We start from the raw sequence: 21,583 nt of genomic DNA, 5'->3' as shown, positions 1-21,583 counted from the left end.
GTCAAAGCTTTCGTATGACAGAAGTACAGGGGTGTAATTAAGATTTTCCTCCCTTGCACCTACAACTTTCTACTTATGCGAGAACGAGAGTTAAATCAACTGCGAATTCTATACCGCGGAAATTGTAGATTTTAGTAAACAGATTTCATTCAACCAATCTGTTGAATCTGTTTCTCAATTGAGACTTGAAGTAATCAAAAGGAAAGACTTCACAGTGAACATTCCCTTAACCCTTTGCTAATAATCAACAGTGGTATAACTAGATAGAGGTGAAAGTGAACTTGCTTTGAAAAAAAAAAATAGGGGTTGATTTCTTTATCACTGTGAGTAAGATTTGAGGATTATAACATTTTTTAATTTTTTAATTTTAAGATTTTAACCTTCTAGCATTCTAGACTCTAAATTTTCCTAACTTACAAATTCCAAAATTCTCAAATTCTCATATTTCCCAATTTCCACATTCTTAAATTCCCAAATTCTCGATAAAAAATCAGCTCCAAAATCGTTTAAAAATTCGCCCCATAGAAACGGATACACTTTTTTCTGGTATCAAGCTAAGAACCCTTCCTAACAAGGGGTAAACGCAAATTCGAAGATGCAAACTCCCCTAGAGTCTTTTCCCTTGACAAGATTTAGGAAGGGACCAGGAAATTGCCATGAAATTACTCGAAAATTGATGCAACACACCGTCAAATGTGTGAACGCGTAACCACATCCGCCCCAACGAGGGATCACCAGTTTTTATCTGTTTTCTGATACGATATGACCATCCGGAATTTTCATTTCCAACGTAATTCGAGCATAGAAGTGCGTCTAACGTTCTGGCTACGTGATGAAAGTCTCGATTGAATTTCTTCGGTCCCAATTGAAATTTCTTCCCTCGTTGAGTGGAAAATTGAATGAAAGAATAACGAGTAATTTTCGTGATGCTGGTGCGTGTGGGGTCGAAGGATCAACGAGAGAAAATTCAATTGGAGATTATCGATTGGAGTTTTCTTGCAGTAATTAAAAATTAATATACATAAAACCACTATAATTAGTCGTGTGAAAACATAATCTCTAAATCGTCTACGTTCGTGGGACCGTTGAAAAGTCCCGTAGGAATTCCACGGGGCCATTTCGATGGAACCAAAAAGCTTCGCGAGAAATTCCGTGCAATCTGCGAGCGATTTAATGGCGACAGTAAGAAACGAAGGGCGATGACGCGACTGACGAGAAGTTATGCGAAGCGTGAGACCGGAAGCGATCGGACGGTACAATTGGCCGGAAGCAAGGACCCCTCGAAGGTGATGCGCAGCCCGAAGGTTGGACTCGTTTCGACGTTTTTCTTGATAATATCAAGGAAAAAAAAAAATATCTCGTGCCGAGGACAGAATTAAGGATTTATCTTTGAATTTCTTTCTGCTACCAGTTCCAGAGACTGCTCAACGACAGTGGATTCTAAGGTTGTGCAATTTCGTTGCCATTGTACTCTGTGGTGCACGACTCTCCGGCTACTTTCGCAGGGATTTAGCACGACTATACACAACATTTTTACTCCCTGCCATCGTATTGTAAATAAAATTCAAATAAAAAGGAAATTCTTTTATTTTCTTCATTTAGCTTGAGCGTTTCTTTAATTTTCTATGAAAATGATTTTTTAATAACTTATTTTGAAATATTCATTTCAAATAATTTTTCGTTTAAGAAACAAGATTCAAATATTGCAGAAAGTTATGGAATATAGTCGCTGTATAATGTATGTACATATTTTAATTAAAAATCGTTACGTTAATTAGAAGTATAATTTGATGTAACGCCTCAGAAGAAACTACTTAAAAAGCAACGAGGACAATCGAAAACAGTCTGAGCCTAAACACACAATGCGATCTAAAGCGTAAACGTTACCCAAGAACAATTTAATCACGAATGTACACGCGAATTAGCATACTCGTATATTTATTACACGAACGTCTGATGATTAGAATGCCTCTTTAACAGGTGATTAATGCGAACAAGATTCTGACACGTAGCACGCGTAGGATTCGTCTCGTTTTCGTAATGGGATTCTTTCTGGTGGGTGTAAAAATTCGAAGGTTGAATTTCTAAAAACTGTCCTTAGAGAACATGGAAACTTTCCACGTGTAATTATGAGAACTAACCTAATTATAATATAAAGTTACATGGATATCTCAGAAAACACTGCAGAATCGTCAACGTTGGATTAAAGGAAGTTCTAAGGGGGGCTACAACTCTGGGTTCCATTTTTCAGAGGTATTATAAGCATTCCACTTATTATGTCAAAAAATATTAAATGAATCTTTTTGCGATTAAATGTTATTTAGTTTTATTTAATTTTAAAGTTTAGCAACCAAGGGGGCCCTTGAAATTTTTATATCCCCATCCGGTTCTGTCCATTAAAAATGTACAATATTTTTCTGTTCTCTAAATTGAATCTTTTTGCGATTAAATGTTATTTAATTTTATTTAATTTTAAAGTTTAGCAACCAAGGGGGCCCTTGAAATTTTTATATCCCCATCCGGTTCTGTCCATTAAAAATGTACAATATTTTTCTGTTCTCTAAATTTGGTTCATACTTCACGCTAGAAATCCTCTAATTATCGTGCTATCTAAAATAGAACTACAATAATGAATAATTCAATTTTGTTTCCAAACTGCAACAAAGCAGCAAAACTATCCTAATTAAAGTGAACATTCGGTAGAAGTTATAAAACTCAAACGCACAAATATTCTATTATTTTGTCTATCAATTTTTCATATTCGCATTTCTATTTCATTTTTATTTTATAGAAATAGATAGGATCGGATGAAGGTTTATGAAGCCCAGGGCTATCAAACCTTCAAGGGTCTCCTTGGTTAATAAACAAGAATCTCAAAAATTGAAATTTATTCTAAATGAAATTCGGTAAGAATTAATCATCAAGAAAAAAAGCAAAGGGGCAGAGCTATAGCCCCCATTAGCCCCCTTGCTTACAAATATTCTATTACAGAGAAATGGAAAATCATCCAAAATATAAGGAAAAATTTTGTACTCAAATGATGCGATAAAACTTAATATGAAATTTTTTGCCAATCAGCAATATAAAATCATAATTTTTAATTATAAATATTTTGAAACAGACGAAATTCTATCATATAATATAATTCAAAACGTGCAAAGACTGTTCTCCTGAAAGGAAGCCTCAGCAAATTCAACCAAATTAACAGAAAACTCCAACATTTACATCCACTGACGAGGTTGCATCGACGTTTCTAACGATCGAAACTCATCAGAGTAGGCAAACAGCGCAGCCGATTTTGGTCAGGTAGCCAGCTGACGGTCGTCCGTCAGGCTGCAATTTAAATAAAACAGTTCAGCGAGCCTTTAAAGTCGCAGGTGTAACAACGCAGACGAATATGGTAGCCGCTAGAACGACAGAGGAAGGAAGATAGGAAGGAAGGAAGCGGTCTTCTAGACGACGCTGAAGAGAGAAGGGAAAACGAGGACGCTCGAATACGGGCGCGAACAGCGTAAAGGAGAGTGTCTTGATACAAGAGGAAAGATAACGGAGGAAGGGGAAGAGCACATACGTTAAGACAGGTGGTGCGGATAATAATGTCTAACGGAAAACGTTCACTCTGGGTCACAATAGTTGCTTATGCAGCCGCAGTTTGTCATTCTAACTTTCTACCGGATCGTACAAAAGTTGGGAACCTGCCACTAGCGAAACTAGGGCGAGAGGGTTAAAAAAGTCAGTTGACTCCCCTATTCAAAAACTAAAAATTGCAAAATTGCAATTTATCTATGTACCTTGTATGCAATTTACAGTGCTTCGAGACTTCTATAGGCTGATACAAAAATTAGGATCAAACTTGAGCATTTAGGTCAGAAAACGGAAACTGTCAGCTCTAACATTCGCTTGTGCAGCTGCAGTTTATCATCGTGACACGTAACATCTACCAACTCGAGAGTTTGTTCTGGGGAAGAATATTTGGGTCGAAAAACAGAAAAATCGTAACAAGCAGGAATTTTGAAAATCCTGATTTTGACAATATTAATGGTAAAAGTAATTTAGCAAAAAAAAATAATGACAAATAATTTAGGAAAAAATAGCCGTCAAAGGGGAGAAGTAAGTGTTCGGGGAAGGGGAGGCAAATGGCGAAGGCCAGGAACCCCAAAACCCTGAAACTCAAAGGGGAATGGTAAAGAGGAGTTCGAGAACCCTGGATATCATCATTTTTTATGGGGAAACCTGATTTGATCGCAAATCTACACATAGTCTTCTTTTTTAAATAAAATTTTAGATTCACCTGTACAATTCTACAAGGCATCATAATTTATGACACAATAATTCTGTATATTCACCTACTGATAGTAATTACAGAATCCCTCAAAAATAGGAATCACGTTTTGAGGACACGTGCTTAAACGAATATGTAGGTTGGAAAACATAAACTGTGGCTCACAATGGTTCACGTAAATACAATTTGCCATTGTCTTTACAAATTTCACAATGTCACTCACGTCAGAAACAAATGAGTAACCCGCTTCACTTTATCTTCTTTTGCACTTAAAAAATTTTCTAAGACCTCAGAATCATATCTATTAGATAGAAATTTAAAGTGAACATTTTTCTTCTAAACTGTTCATTATTTTAAATACTGAAAAAATTAAAAATTTTACAGAATCTATTTGTATAATTCTGTTGAATAAAAACTTGCTTTGAAATCATTCGTCAAATCATTACTCCAGTTCCAAACTCACGTTACATCGTCTCGGAAAGTTTAACTGTAATTCGAAGAATGTTACACAGCTCGACAACTGGAAATTTGCGTAATCATCACGATGTGTACACGCTTAAAAAAGTTAAAGGCTGAGCGTTTTATTACCTGACGAAAGAAGTCGTTGCTTCTGTAAACAGTTCCCTATCGCTGTGTAACTTCAGATTAGATTAGAATGTAGTAAATTTCTGAATTAACTTAAACCATTATAATTAGTGTCCAAACGATAAGCCACTTCCTGTAGTACAAAATCATTAACCTCGAATTTCCTATTTGAAATAATTCAGACTAAAGAGAATCGATACGACTGAATTTATAGCAGTGATCTAGTTACGATACTACCGTAACCCGGAGACAGTATATTGAAATGTTACTTAATACACTGCAACGTGAACGAACCATGAAGACTGAGGGTATTAAGCCATTTGACGAGCACAGTATGCTTGAATGAACCGCAATACAAATTTAATGACATACTTCATTAATTTAAGAAACAAAAAAAAAGGAAATAGAATTATTCAAAATGTATCTTTTTATTTTTCAATTTAACAAAAAATTGTATAGAGTTTTGAGAAGAATAAATTTGTCATCCCCAGCATTGAATTAAAGAGGGATACAACCCTAGGCCCCTCTTTGCAGAGGACTCTGTTATAAGCCTTCCATTTATTAAGTCATAAAATATTGAATGACATTTTTTGACTATTTTTATATGGTATTTAATTTTATCCAAAATAAATTTCAATTTTTGAAGCAAAAATTAAAAGCCCCAAGCCTCAGAAATCTCAATCCGGCCTTGGTCACTCTCGATTTTGCAAATCAACTTGAAAATTTGAAAAAATATTTTCAGAATATATGTAAATGAAAAATTTAGAAGATTCACCCCTGTGAATGCACCCCTGTTGAGGATTCAAAAATTGTTAATCTTCTAGCAGAGAGAAACTTGAATTTGCATAGGCGGTTAGAATGATCGTCTAAGAAACGCAGGAAACGAGAGAACGAAGCAATAGAAAGTGGGCCCCGATCGCAATCTTTCCTTCACGGACAAAAGAGCGTGGGTCCCAAGGGTTTGAAACACATTAAGTCTCTAATTACCTGGCTAGAATATTTCAAGTTCCCCTATTTTCCGTAAGAAATTACTGAAACGCGACTGCAGTAAAGAGAAAAAAAAAATCCACTTCCGTTAGCCTGTCCTTCTAGCCGCGATCTTGCTTCGAGGTAACCCATATGACGAACCACCCATACATGTACTAGTTGCTTCCTTGCACGAATTATACCTGCATACACGTGCGAAACAGGAGCTTTCATATCGGATTCACGAGAACAATGCAAAGGGCAATATTTTATTATAAAATTAGCAAAACTTTAACAGTCTAAGGGTTAGTATCACATACACTGTCATTTAGAAGTATTTGGACTACTTTGCATAATTGGAAAAATTCTGCTAATATTAGGCCGGCAACTAAATTTATGCAAAACTAAATTAAGATTTGCTGGGGACCGGGACTATCAAATTTATGAGGGCACCCTTGGTTGATAGACTTATTATTAGTTCGAAAATTGTAATTTATTCTGAATAAAATTAAATAACATTTAATCGTAGAGAAAAAAGGCAACAGTAAAAAGAATTTTATTTAATATTTTATGACCTAGACTTCCCATTGATCCGGCGTTGAATTCGTGACTTTTCACAAATTTCCTGTTTTCTACCACAGAAAGATGGAAAAATTACCCCAAAATACAGGGAAAAATTTTTGATATAATATTCTAACATTTAAATTTATAATGATTTAAATTATCTGCTAAATTTTTCTTCTGAGAAAAAGAATACACGTAACAAATATATTCGTGACAGTTTTGGTCTTCAGATTTGCAGCTCAGACCTTTCGTCCGTAATCTCTCATTCAGAGCATCTTCTGTCACGAAAGACGAGCGCAATCTTCTGCCTTTATTCTTCAAGGAAGCATCTCTTCTTCGTCTTCTTCTTCTTCTTCGTGTCATTTATCGATCGTACAGGTGCAGCAATCTTAGAGAAAACGATGCATGTGCAACTGTCTGAGACATCATTTATAGAGCAACGTTATTACCACTTACCGCAAATGTACAAAGCGAGCGACTTAATGCGATTGCGTTCGATCATTAATCTCGGATTACCTGTTACGGTAAATGCTCAACTATTACGAGCTACAAGTGAAATTATTCATTTTGCACCATTTATAGAACAGTGGAACGAAACTGAATGGCAGGTTTCTCTTTATTTTAATAAATAATGATGAGTTTATTTATGAAGGATACAAAGCTACTTGAATTAATCTTCATTAAAAAATATAGGTGTAATAATTCAGGTAAAATTGTTTTATAATACTTGTATGGTGAATAATTCAACTAAAAGTGTAACGAAATCGGGTATCGGGTTCCCAACAACATTTTGGACCGAATCTACCCGACCCGTACACCCCTACTTTCAAATCAGGTACTCGATTGAAAACCAATCAAACACCAATTATCAGGTGATAAACGAATAATTCTTACAAAGATACTAAAATTCATAATCCCGACATACGTGCTCATTAAAGAAAGAAAAAGAGGAAATTGCCGTGGAGGTGCAGGAAGTAGCGAACGAGGTACCATCGAGCCCATTTAACTTTTCAATTAATTGCAATTTCACCGACGAGATTTCCGTCTCTCGGGGGCGTAGCAATGCATCAGACAGTGGTCCATGAGAAAAAGCAACTAAAAAAAAGAAAGGAAAAGAAACAGTCTCCAGAGAAATCGAGTCATCGACGCGTCGTTGCACCCACGTACTTATTCCACGACGAGGACGTACTTAACTCTCTCTTTCTCTATTCCGAGCAAATATATACGCGTTATCGTGCATTGAGAAAGAAAGAAAAGAGAGCAAGTGAATGAGAGGAACTCTTGAGATTTCACGTTCGAAAGGCGGTAACGACACGGCAACGAACCACCCTGTAATTTTTCTTTTCGTGTCTCCCGGGCAACGAATCATAAACGAGAGAAGCGCCAGACGGCATTGTCTTTTTCTCCTAGTGCATTACGTAAATGAGGGTACACACCGTGGCCATTGTATTCAATCTGCGCGAGTGACGACGGTGTCCTTCCGCTTCTAATCATCGCGTAAAGAAGAGCACCGAAAGTGTACGTCACAACGCCGACAGGGCTAACTTGTTCCCCGACTAAGGAGTTTTTATTCCCCCCGGACTTGTGTACGTTTTTATTAACCCTTTCGGTGAGAACAACGTGTACAGGTGGCTTTGAAGACCGACTGTTAACGCCCTACCAACTGGAAGACTGTTTACCTGTTGACTGGGCAATATTAGGTGTAATTAATATTAACTCTTTCGGGACCCGAACTCGAGTTTAAACTTACAAATTTGAGGTAAGTTTAAAAAATCATGCCGCGAATGCAGAGTCGATTTTCTAGTTGATATTCGAGTCTCAAAATTACGGGTACCCGAACAAATTTTCGGAATTCTGCCCGACCCGATCTGATGATTACCCGGTTTAACCTAATCTTTTTAACATAGATATTTTTTTCTTCCATACATTATAAGCACTATTACATAATATTTTATATTGAAAATCTAGATATGTTAATTGATATTTTATTTTAAATAATTTTGAACGTTAATCTCAATATTTTAATGAAAAGCTAGGTATTCTATGTAAATTATTTTTTGAATGATTCTATCTATAATTGCGATTTAATTTTAATGAATGTTGCATCTAAAGACAAGAAGGTACATCAACCTCTACACATTACTACACGTGATTACACCATTGTCGTAATGAGGTTAATCAATGACAATTGTTCGAACTGAATGAATCACTGTAGTATGTATTCTTGTACTAATGAACACGGAAAAAATGCAATTTCGATACAAAGAAAATTACTTCCATGTCTAACAAGCGACGAAACGATGAAGTGATCGACATTTTTGCTATTAAAACACGTTTCGACTCTTTGTGAGAAATTATTTGTGTTAATTGTTTCATCTTTTCTTTCAACTGGTTCGTAATACATACTACCTATATGATTTTCCAAATTCTACTCTCTATGTATTAAAAGAAAATTTGTTTGATTTTTTGAAATAAATATTTTATAGTTTCTTGTTTATCTCATTTGAAAAATAATCATTTGAGGGGACTGTTTGTTAAAATCTTGAACATTAACTCGTTTTTTTGGATTATCATGTAACTATTTAAAAATTTATGTAATTTTGCAGCAATCTAGTAAAATATTAAAGGGAGCCTGAAATACAAAAATATTATATTAAATTAGTAATATTATCACTGCTTATTACTATTTATTAATTGGTAATATTATTAATTTTATGTTGTATTAAAATTCACAATATTTTTATAAATTTTAATAAGATACTCTCATTGTTCTTTAAGAAAGATTATTCAAGCTGGTGTGCCCTAGTTTTGGGACGATTTTAGATCTCCTTTTTGGTGATTGAAGTGTCATGCAAGTAAAATACGCGAATTCGAAGTGAAACGTATTCCCAATCGTAATCTGACGAGAGAGAATCCCTGCCTTCCAGTGACATTCTTTCATTCTAAAGCCATCCATGGTATTCCAAAATTCTGGCCGTATTTCCTCCTCCCTTTTTCTCACTATGTAACAAACTTTGATCTTGATTGCTCCAAGTGAAATAGAACCCTTCAGTCGAAAGACGACAAACTACCTGACTATCTGAAATCTTCAAATACTCTTTCACTGTCAGCATACATAAATTCTTGGATCTTTAATCGAATTCTACGAATCTGTAATTGTATACACTATTTTTAAGTGGAACACGACATTCATCCTGAGGAGCTTAGAATTTGTATAAAATAGAAGAGATAGACAGATTATTTTATGAATTTATTGTTATTGAATAATAAAATTCAATTTGAATATTTGCAGCTTGATTAAGTAAATTTATCTCAAAAATTACAAAAGTTAATATTATAATACAATAATTGTAATATTATTACAGAATAATATTAATTTTTGTAGAAGACTTGAAGAGATAGATAAATAAAATAATTCACTTGTGGCTAATGTCTTCTTATTCATTTTTACTCTTTCCAACAATAAACGTGTTTTATAATATAAAAGATCTATAATCATAACGATGCCATAAACCATTGGAATTAGAAATGTTATGATGAATATAAAATCGATTATAAAGCTGTACTAGGTTCGCAGAATCGAAAGCATCGCCTATCATTAAATTTATAGATTTCAAACTGGCAGAACCAGTCTCAAAGAAGATGATAATAATAAACGACCTAACATAGCGGTTATTTGTGATGAGATTCTTGCATTCCTAAGAAGATAGAAAGAAACATGTATTTCAATCCGAGGAACTACTAAAAGCTTCTTTTAATTTCTTTTCAAATCACCAACACGAGCTAATTCTTCTTCATAAATTGAAACTGAAATTCTTGGAATTTTCATTTAAGTACCATGGTGAGGAGAAATTTGACCCCGTCAAAATTAAATCCACAGTTACTCTATTTATAATTAAAAGTGGGTACGAAATAGATAAAAATAAAATTGATAAAACACTAAAATATTTAAAACTTTTTTTAACAGTTTGTTTCTACATTTTTAATTTTCCCTAAATACCCAATTGAGTGCAAACTCAATTTTTGCAAAAATATAACATTACTATTTCTTGCACCAAGTCCCAAAATTATTCTACATCTCACCCTAATCAAATTAATTAACCAGCAATAAAATAGTAGAATCTAAACTGAACACGTGAACAGGGTAATGAATTCAGTTTATTTGGGTAAATTTGCATGTGCAAATTGGAGGAACGTGCAAAGCCAGCTTGAAGTCGTGTAACAGCTGGTAACCTGCTATTCTTCAGACTATTATCTCTAGGAAACCGCATCTTCTTTCTACCTGCATGGAATACGAGACTCGATTCCTCTTCTTTGTGTCACCCTATACTCGCTCGCATACACGCGTGTGCAACGACAAAACTCGCGACTTTCTCCTTTGCGGATTTATTTCGCGTACGAGACGACTTCCTGCTACGGGGAAAACAATAATGTCTTACCTTCCTGTGGAGAATCCTCCGTGAATGGAAAAAAAAAAAGGAAAAAAGAATCGGAACGAAAACTTTCTTCCACGCGGCGTCGGTTAATTACGCGGATTCGTGTCTGACAACGGTAACGAGCGTTTTTTCGCTAATCAGTTTCGACGAACGATCGATTATTACCTTTCCTTCTTTCTTCCTTTTTTCAGACAAGAAAGTACTTCAGAAACGGCGCGAATTAATTAACAAGCTACCATTGTGCTGGATAAATTCAACGACAGTCGGGGAAAGTGTTTAATCTGTTCAGATTAATATCTTCTTTCGATGATACTTTCCGTTTTAATTACAGACAATTAAAGCGGAGATCAGATTATTTCGAATTTTAGAATAATTTATTTTAACGAATTTCATTCGCTCAATTTATGTTTCAATCAGAGATTATATTACTATTTTCTGGCATTTAATGTTTTAAGCATGGAAAATTAATTTATAACCTTGATTAATAAAATTTTTAGTAGAGGTATCAAGTTTCTTGGAAGTTCTTTAACGCCTTGATAATCGCAAACTTTGTTGAATTTACGACCCGTGTAATTTTATTTACTATCCTATAACTAAAGTTTACTGATGGAATTTTCTTCGAAAAGTTCTGTTAATGCACCCTATCAAATTATTAATTTCCAAATCGCGGTTGAGAAATACTACTACGCTACCTAAGATATCTTTTGAACTAATCAATTTTCGAACCCAGTATCCTAACATTTTTTTATAATGAGTAACACGATACATCCATTAACATTAAAATAAATATATGATCCCGTTTGATATAAACGAAATTGATTTTAAAATCTTTGGAACGACTTTACTTCCATAACCAATACTCCTATCAAGTGATACTCTATTCGATGTTATTTAATTCTACCTAGCAACATTTTTTTCTATCATGCACCTTTTTAGAGCATTAGGCCCACTTGCCCGGGGCACCCTGTGTAAGTAGTGCAACTGGAGGAACGGGTCAGAAGAATCAATTAACCCCTTTATTAAGAAGCTAAAAATCTGGTCCTTAATAAACACCGGAATATTTATGAAAATTTTAAATAATAACGTTAATATTATCATACGATGCTAATAAGGTATAGAAAAAATTGTTTTTAGATCCCCTATCGGGGAATTATGGTTGTGCCACTGTAAGATGTAATACTTGAACGACTGTAAATAAAGTCCGACAACGAAAACAAAGTAAGAAGACTCTAAGCAAGAATCAAAACAATGATCTAGGCGTGTTATGTTCAAATTACACCGGATACGCTCCCGTATCCTCGATCGATACTGAAATGCCTCAAGGATGTGTACCACGTAGATGAATACAACCATGATCTCCATCCTTGACACGTTTATACCCGCCAACTGACCGTTGCCCGAGATGTATATTTGAAAAGCAACTCATAAAAGAAGCAAAAGGTTCCCTCGCTATTTTCTACGCGTTTCTGAAACGCGGCTGGACGATGAGATATTAGGTCTGGCGAGGGACGACCGTCAGAGGATCTCGAAACGAAACAGTGCATCATACGGTGCATTTCTGCTTAATATACCACCCACGTTAAAAACATTCCATAAGAATGTCAGTAACGTCCTCCGCGGCCCGGGAATCCCATCTATTCCTTCGGTTTACGAACGGCTCCCAAGAAAAACCATGCAATTACTTGCCAGGGTTCTCTTTCGTTTCCACGTTCCTTCCAATGGGTTCTGTTAACAATTTGACGAGCGTACTCCTCGCCAATCCTCTAGTTTTGCGCTTTTTTTTATATTTAGTCAAGATTTGATTATATTGCTATTACAGTAGACGCTTGATAATTTCCTGTTGGGACTGCTTAAATACCAAATGAATATGTATTTGTGTCGCAAAAATAAATAAATTCTGAAGAATTCTTGATAATTTCCAAATGCAGGCAATTATCGAGCTGCATTTAATTATTTCGCTATTATAGTAGATGCTCGATAATTTCCTGTTAGAAATGCTCAGATAACCAATAAACATATAGTTGTTTCACAAAAATAAATGAATTCCAAAGAATACTCAATAATTCCCCAATGCAGGGAATTATCAAGCACTTACTGTTTTATATGTAGTGACCCAACGCAAGACGTTCATATTTCAAAATAACAGCCGTTGGAAATATTCATAAAATTAAAATGAATCGTAAAAAACGAGTTTGAGCTAGCAAAATATCGAGTTGAAAATATATCGATCTTGGTCGATGACGTAGTTTCGATATGTCATCGAGCGTCGTTTCGCACGCGGAAACTGGTTTACACGATGCAACGATTACAAGCAAGATACTAGGAATCCGAAACTCGCAGCTTCTTCGAGAGTCAATGTACCTCCCCACTTTTTAACCGGAGAACGTTGCGACTCCACTACGGGGACCACGCAATCAGATGGTTTTTTTTCAGATTCGCATAAGAAACAGGTATTTGGAGCGGTTAGTGGAAGGTAGCACGTAATGCCAAGATGCCGACGCAAATCCGAATTAACATGAGCCATGTGTACGGGAATAACCAAACCGCTAGGGAATTAGCATTAAATGGCGGATCTCGTTTTATTTTTTCTAGTCTCTTAAACGTTTCAAGGATTTTGCAAATAGCAAGCTTGCGCACGATGTCGGACAATGTTACGCGGGAAAGCTTTAAAGGAAATGGAGATTCTCCGTCAGGTGCCGTTTGCACGAGATAGAACCGTTACCGCCAGCAGGCTGCCACGATTTTTCGAAAAATTCTTACGCACGCATTGAATCCTTTCACTCGTGAATCAAAGGATTCTATAGTTTTTGTTGAAACAAAAAGAAACACTCACCGTGTGTAGACAGCGTCACTCCGAACCGGTGATAATCCACGTGCTGAGAACACACTGGACAACACAAGGTATATACACACAGCCAAAGCACTCGCGACAATGAACTACGATGGCGGAGAGGTATGGTCAGTATCACTAAAACGCGTAAATGAACGATACACGTAACGCGTTGTCCCGATACACACACCGAAAACAAAAAGCACGACAGAAATAAAGACAGAAAAAGCGCGAAGCATACAAAAGGACGTTCGCTCGTGACCGTATCGCGTGCCGGTTGTAACTCTACTCCGGTTCGCTTCGGCTTCGGCGCGACACTCTACCCCCCACCCTACAAACATTCCCCACCAGCGACGCGACTTCCACTTCCAGTTCGTGTACACTTCCGATCTTTTCGGAAGAGCTCGGCTACTTTCGGCACGATCGGCGGCCCGCAGGGTCAGACGCGTATAAAATGGAGCAGCATTTCTAATTTTATTTTCATTATAAGTAAATTTACGGTTAAATTTTTGAATATTAATTTCGACTTGCGTACATACATCCAACTTTCCGCGTGCGAAACGATGTTCAATGACATATCGAAACTACGTCATCGACCAAGATCGATATATTTATATTTCGAATGTTTCTTAATCTGAATGTTAAAATTGACGGATAATTTCCTAATGAAATATTCTATTGAGATTGGATTTATTATAGAGTGTGGGAAGTAAACAGTAAAGAAAAATGGAAAATTTAAATATTTTATTTAGAAAATTACATTTATCACGTTACTGTCTTCTCGCTCTTATTGTCACCATTTTCTGAGAGTGTATCTTTCTTTAATTCATAAATCTGAAAATGCAAAAACATAAAAGATACTTATTCAAACTATAAGAAGAAAAATTATGGTATAAATACGTACTTGTATGTATGCTTCGGTCAAGGTTATCATCTGGGGTAGAATTTGAGTCACATGTAAATCTTGCATTTCATACCACTGACCAGTAGCTCTGTGTAAAATGTGTACCCTATATGTTCCCTGACCAGGCTCGCCATCGTGAACTATATTTGCAACTAGGTCATATGTTGTATATGGATGTCTTTGTTTCACTTCAGGTGTTAAAATATCACCAAAATCTACATTTCTGTAACGTGTAGATATTGGAAAATCAATTGATCATATCTTTTCTTGAGATATAAAAAGCAATGTTATAAGAATGACTTACTTAACCGGAAAGTTAACTATGGTGGGATTTTTTTCTACGAAGAACGTATTTTTTGTAAACCTCTGAACAAAAAAAAGTTTATTATACTGAGTAACTCATAAGAGTTAGATATATTAAATAAAACTTACCTTTATATAAAGTATAAGATAAGGTGGAAGTTCTGTTATTTCAAATCTTTTCATAAAATTCTCCTTATAAGTTTTGTATTCTTTCTCGGTTACAGCATTAAATTTATTCAACAATGTATACAAGTTAACCTAGAGAAATAAAAAATATCTTATTGCGTTCATGATATTTATATTAAATGAATACTAACTTGAGGGATAATATTTTCAGTAAACTGGTCCTTAAAAAGAGGTGGTGGAGGAAGATCACATGTTAGGTACAAAAATGGACTTTCTGTTACAGTTTCGCCGTATTCTACAGTATGAAGCAGTTCACTTCTTTGACTTTCGTCTAATTCAAGAGGTGGTATTTTTCGTGTGTATATACGCATATGACCCAAGAATGTTTTGTACACTATACTAGAATCACGCTTTTTGGTACCATTTAATGCTAAATGAAGAGCATTCATAAACCATGACAAAAAGTCAATTGGATCACCTAAAAAACATATCCTTTATATGCATTAAACTTAACATCATAAGTGTTTTCTTGTAATAATATATTATATACCCTGTTCTGTAAATTGAAATCTCTTTTTGCTCCATAATACAACAGCTTGCAACATTTCGTGTGGACTAACATGAGCTTTAAAATTACGTGGATTCCATAGTTTCCTCATTAATTCTCCAAAACGTTGAACTAATAGATAAGAAGAATCACCTGGTGGTCTTTTTACATGGGAATAATTAGATTCTCTTAAGAAAAAGTCTCTTAAAGGTGTGACATGAGAAAGTGCCTGTAAAAATTAATTATTATGATCCTGATAAAATAAACAAGCAACTATAAGTATCTGGAATTAACTTACTTGTAAAATAACATTACAGTAATCATTTGCTTTGATATTATTCATTCCCACAATACCTGGAGAATACAATGAACCATCAATGGCTCTAGATAATTTATCACTTTTATCCAATTGGCCAATTTGTGCTTTATCAAATGTGGGATTTAAAACATACTTTATGTCATCCAATGATGAATCTAAATATTAATTATTTATTATTGAATACAAATACATTTTAATAAACACAAAATGAGAAAATGATAATGATGATCGATTACCAATTATCTCATAATTGTCAGGTAGACAATAAAATTTCAATGTGTGAAGATTAAGGAATACATGATGACTTTCTGCTACACTATGTGTATATGCATGAGTATTAGTACCTCTGCCTTGGAAATACTTTCCACATACAAGGCAGGCATATACATTAATCCTTGACAATGATACTGAACACAATTTTTCAAAATCAAAGTCCAGAAATTGACGATTTATTGTATCCAAGTAGGGACACAGTCTTGGTGCGTCCAAATTTGTTTTGGCGATCTTAACATTTCCTGTAAACAAAGTAACGACATTGAATCTTAACCTACGTTTAGGTTAAGAACTTTATTGAAATATAACATATACAGTTGTGAAAATTTATATTCATCTGATTTAGTATAAGCTTCATTAAAGCTGAAAGAAACAGTGTTCCACGAAAAAACAACGATAAATCAATGTTTAATGATTAAAATAAGAAAGAAAATATCTAACCTTAAAATTCATGTATGTAAACAAACTTCAAACCTTTCATTACCTTTGTAACTAATATTTAAACCTATAAACAATAAAAATTTTAAGGAAGTGTGATTAAAAGTACTCACTGTCATTTTCTTCATCTAAATTATTCTTTTGTTGCAATAATTTTCGTTTTTGTTGATTTCCCTGTTTATTCGTCGCCATTTTTATTAGAAATCAGTATAATTCACTTTTATGAAGAAATATTTGTTAAATAAAAGTTAATACTGCTAAACTGTATACTTCTTTATTAAATTACATACATTTAATTAACATATAAGTAAAAATAACATTGATGATTTCTAGTTTCCCTATATTAAAACGGAATATATAATGTTAATTTGCAATTGTATTAATTTATTTCAATATAATTTATTATAGATCTTTGATTCAGAAAATATTGATTTTAATTTTAAGTGAAGTATTAGAAAATACTTTACATATTTGTCTAAAATACTTGTATAGTCTCTTAATATACAAGTTCTATCATTAATTCTTTGTATTCATCGGCGCATCATTTAAAAATGTTGGATGAAATTTTAATAAGAAATTGATTCTGTCATCTCAACAAATACTTTTTGGAAAAATATATTTTTCAAAAGTATAGTTCCAAAAACTTGTCGATCTGCGATAACTCGCAAATTGATCGAAAAAATGTTTGCCACGCCATCTACAAAGCAAAATTCTTTAAAGATGAAAAGAGAGCAACCTAAAGCAATTCCCCCCCGCTGCGGGTGCCACGACTGATTGCAGGAGGTTTCGCGATGGTGTGAACACAGATTTATTTGACAAATATCCCCGGATAATGCATATCTTTAAAGTAGAACAGTTTTGAACTGAAGATCTACAGTAGGCACATTAAAGAAATATCGTAATGCGTGACACAAGTTTACTAATTCACGTAAAAGACATTTGTCATTGGATCTTTTAAATTAAAACCGGATCGGGCCTTGAGTCGCTCTTTAGTCTGGCAACAAGACGATCTCTGTTCGGTTGATATGGCCGTCGTTGAGGAATTTGATTATTTATGTCGTCTATGTGCGACTAAAACGGGCATTCTAATGGGATTACCGATTTTCGAAGCCGGCGATCAAATGCGCAACATTGACAAGAAAATAGCCGCGTGTTTGCCAGTACAGGTAAAATCATGCGTAAAGATAGAGGTACAATTTCATTGCAATCTTCACTGCTCTGGTCTTCACCCCCTCTTTCTAATTTAACTATAAATAGAGGAAGAAAATTAGTGCAAGGTTTCACGTTCTTATAACAAAAGACCAGGGTATATGCTAGGCATTTAACTACATACGCGATTGAAAGAAGGCTAATGATTATGATGTTAGTTAATATTGTCTTTCAACAGATATCAGTGTTATCAATTGATTAATTATTTTTAGGTATCTATGACTGATCAATTACCAAAAGTAGTGTGCGAGGAATGTGCTTATAAATTGGACCAATTATTTGATTTTCGTGAAAAATGTTTACACACTGAAGGGATGTTTATGGAAATGCTAAAAGAAATTGCCAAGGGAGAAGTTGTTCGTATATCGAAGCAGGATTTAGAAGAAGTAGAAGAAATGAATAGAATTCAAAGGAATATCGATAGAATACAGAATAATATTGAAAATGTACAAAATCATGTAAATTCTCAAGAAACAGAAGAAACTGCTATACATACCATGCAAGTCATGGATGAAATAGACTTAGCAGGTGGTGAACAGGTTGTCACGCAAGAAGAAATTGGACAACAGGATACCGATATTGAAGTCACAGGTATCGACTGTTTAGATGGAGATACTGTCAGAATGGTGGATGAACATATACGAGAAGTAAATGAACAACCTTCTTTTTGGCTCAAATATGGTTACTGAAATAAATTGTACTATATTTATTACAGTAATATTTTGAACAGAAATATTTGTCAAATATGTTTCTCATTGAATTTACTCATTCATATTTTTATGTTGCAGGTTTCTAATCACCAGATAGCAATGCATCTGGAGGGAGATATGACTGTAGTTGGAAACTTAACAGTTAGTGGTCACTTGAGTCAGTTAGGAATAAATTATGTAACTTCAATAAATCCTGAGGATCAAAGTCGTGAACAAATAGTACATTATTGTGATAATGTAAAATACGAATCTGTACCAATTAAACAAGAGTATCATAGGTTGCACGATAGATTGACTACAGAAAATCCTACGAATATACTTGAAAATAATGTGAGTTATTTCAAATTATGATATTAATTTCATTCAAAAATAAAGTTTTTATAAAAATAATTTTATGGTCTGTAGGTACCACATGAAAGTTTTTCTTCTGCTCAACAAGAGACTACAAATGATCTGGAAGAATCGCGTATAGTTGAAAGTGAAACTCCCGTACATACAGCTTCTCAAACAAATACTTTGGCATCAACAAGTCAAGTAACAGCGGGAAATCCCGAAATTTTAGTTGAATATACAAAAGAAGCGAAAAATGCATTATTAGAAACGACATTAAATAATCCTACCGTTGACGAAACAGGTTCACACTGGTACGTGTGCCCATTTTGTAACGAAGCAACGTTAGGATCGAGTAATATGATAGCACATTTTGAACAGTACTTTTGTTACTGTCCCTGTGAATTGTATTTTACAAGTGTGGATGCGCTAAATGTACATAAAGAGGGATGTGATGTACATAAAAATAAGGTAGTTAGTAATGGAAAAGAGGTCACAGAACCAGAATTAACGCCTTCACAAAACGATACGAGTATAGAGGAGAAAAAGCAAGCAACAATGAGACAAAAGTGGACTCCAAAAGTTTGTACCCACTGTGGCAAACAATATAGGACGAATTATAAATTGCAAGAGCACATGAGAAAACATACTGGTGAAAAACCTTTTCAGTGCGTCACTTGTGAAAAAGCATTTCGTAGTAAAATAGGGCTTGCACAACATACGGCCACGCATACAGGACAATTTGATTACAATTGTTCCACGTGTGGCAAAGGTTTCCAGTCTAAAAGCTATCTTGTCCTTCACCAAAGAGTACATTCAGATTTAAAACCCTTTCCGTGTAATACATGCGGACAACATTTTAAAACGAAACAATCCTTGTTAGATCATCAGAACAGGCATCTCGGTGTTAAACCTTATGTCTGTGAGATATGTGGTAGAGGTTTTATAACTAAAGGACTCTGTAAAAGTCATCAAAAAATACATTCAGGCATGGATAACCGGCAGTATCCATGCGTGGTATGTAATAAAATGTTTGTTAGTAAAAGTTACCTTAACACGCATCTACGTATTCATACTGGTGAGAAACCTTATTTATGTGAAGTTTGTGGTAAAGGATTTTTAACTCGAGTTGATCTCAAAATTCATTCAACCATGCACACTGGAGAGAAAAGTTTTAAATGCGACATGTGTGGAAAAGTGTTCGCCAGAAGAGCTGCGTTGAGGTGTCACAGAAGGTTGCATACAGGAGAACGACCTTATAGATGTGACGTGTGTGGTAAAACGTTTACACAATTCACTCCTATGGCTATCCATAAAAGATTACACACCGGGGAACGACCTTACGAATGCGATGCCTGTTCTAAGACCTTCGTGTCGAGATCAACAATGATGTGTCACAAAAAGAAACATCATAATACACCAACCGTGCAAAAGGACGATACGGTTCCTCGTCAAAATGAAATAAAAAATATCCTACCAGCTGAAATTGTACTTCGAGATTCCCAAGAGGGAATTCAGATTACCGCCGATTGAAATTTACGAAAACAAAGAACGCACGACAGGAACTAAGATATCGAGTCTGCATTTTATAAAGCGGCATTAGTCACCACGATGTATTCCTTTATTGTAGCGTATATGTTGAAATTATATACAAAGAATATATTTTGGAAAATTCTTTGCAAAAATTAATGTTTTTTAAAGTCACTTATACATAGAGTCTAAAACAAATTGTACAATCATTTACATTATCATTTCTTTTTTTTTACATCGGTATAGGTAAATATTTTACCGAATTATATGAAGTATTTTTAAACAATTTATTTTATTTTATTTATAGTCTTACGTATTTTGGAGATAAATGATTTCTATTGATCAAGATATAAGATAATTGTCAACTTTATGTTAACAGAATGGTGAATAATATTATTCATAACCTATTTCAGTCCATATATTATAGGAACTGGTTTCTGGCTTGTAATAATATATTTATCTAATGACGCGTATTAAAATGGATTCTGAAAATCCTTAACATATTGTAAAAACTTAAAAAAGATGCTATACGCAAGTTATTCAAATTTACGATCACACCATATATTTATACATATGTAATTTTAATGAAGTGCTCGTATTAATCAACAATGATATATTTAAAAAAAATCGAAACGAATAATTTATAACTTATTTTTTAACGTGTTTGTAAAAAATCAATGCATATTGTTAATAAAATAACATGGACGTTATTTATTTAAAAACATGTTGAAATATGTTGTGAAATATTCTTTTTATTATGTGGACATATGAGAATTCATATTTTGCATTCTGTGTGCACTAAAAATTGTTATGAAAACCTCTGATAAAAAAGAAGATGCAACATTTATTATCTATAATACAAAATATGATTATTATAATCAAAAAAGTGAAAATATTTTCATATCAATCCTAGCAAATCATTGAAAAATTATTTGATAAGTAAAAGGCTGATAGCTACTTCTATTGCAAGGGAGTGCTACGAAATGGTGATTGTATTTCATTAATGACATAATTTTTTTAAATAAACAGAAGAATAGAATTACATATGATCACTGCTATCACAGTGTATATTTCTGTGGCATCTCATTGGCAATGCTCTTTCAAACAGCTTTCAGCACTATACACAGTAGAAATTGTGATATATTATATTAATAAAGTGATTACATCATTTATAAAATTTTGATGATTGTAATATTATTACTGATAAACCCTCTGGATAAAAAATATAAAA

General features: G+C 34.2%; 3 protein-coding genes across 7 annotated transcripts in view; 1 reads left to right on the top strand and 2 right to left on the bottom strand.

Annotated features, from left to right (window-relative positions):
* Positions 1-13,959, bottom strand: part of LOC117601648 (rap guanine nucleotide exchange factor 2) — a 159,980-nt gene extending 146,021 nt beyond the window's left edge. For all 3 annotated transcript variants that reach the window (XM_034318673.2, XM_034318674.2, XM_076688884.1), the window contains exon 1: positions 13,667-13,959. The gene's annotated coding sequence lies outside the window, so the exon portion shown is untranslated. The remainder of the gene's footprint in view (positions 1-13,666) is intronic.
* A 433-nt stretch (positions 13,960-14,392) lies between these two features.
* On the bottom strand, positions 14,393-16,840 carry Usp39 (ubiquitin specific protease 39). Its single transcript, XM_034318694.2, has 9 exons — positions 16,687-16,840; positions 16,099-16,377; positions 15,842-16,017; positions 15,547-15,772; positions 15,188-15,474; positions 15,000-15,128; positions 14,872-14,933; positions 14,568-14,790; positions 14,393-14,497 (listed from the first exon to the last, which is right to left on the bottom strand). Exons 1-9 carry the CDS (start codon positions 16,763-16,765, stop codon positions 14,429-14,431), a joined length of 1,530 nt encoding a protein of 509 aa, XP_034174585.1. The 5' UTR covers positions 16,766-16,840; the 3' UTR covers positions 14,393-14,428.
* A 475-nt stretch (positions 16,841-17,315) lies between these two features.
* On the top strand, positions 17,316-21,583 carry LOC117601370 (uncharacterized). 3 transcript variants are annotated; one of them, XM_034318041.2, is made up of 4 exons: positions 17,316-17,763; positions 17,995-18,429; positions 18,571-18,822; positions 18,898-21,583. In XM_034318041.2, the coding sequence occupies exons 1-4, from the start codon at positions 17,599-17,601 to the stop codon at positions 20,353-20,355; spliced, it is 2,310 nt and encodes a 769-aa protein (XP_034173932.1). In that variant the 5' UTR covers positions 17,316-17,598; the 3' UTR covers positions 20,356-21,583. The 3 variants fall into 3 exon arrangements, with proteins under 3 accessions (XP_034173932.1, XP_034173933.1, XP_034173934.1); XM_034318042.2 differs by having other exon boundaries at positions 17,317-17,739; XM_034318043.2 differs by lacking the exon at positions 17,316-17,763 and adding an exon at positions 17,793-17,935.

The sequence above is a fragment of the Osmia lignaria genome, chromosome 6 (genome assembly GCF_051020975.1).
Source record: "Osmia lignaria lignaria isolate PbOS001 chromosome 6, iyOsmLign1, whole genome shotgun sequence".
NCBI lineage: Eukaryota > Metazoa > Arthropoda > Insecta > Hymenoptera > Megachilidae > Osmia > Osmia lignaria.
This window is presented reverse-complemented; position numbering and strand designations above follow the sequence as displayed.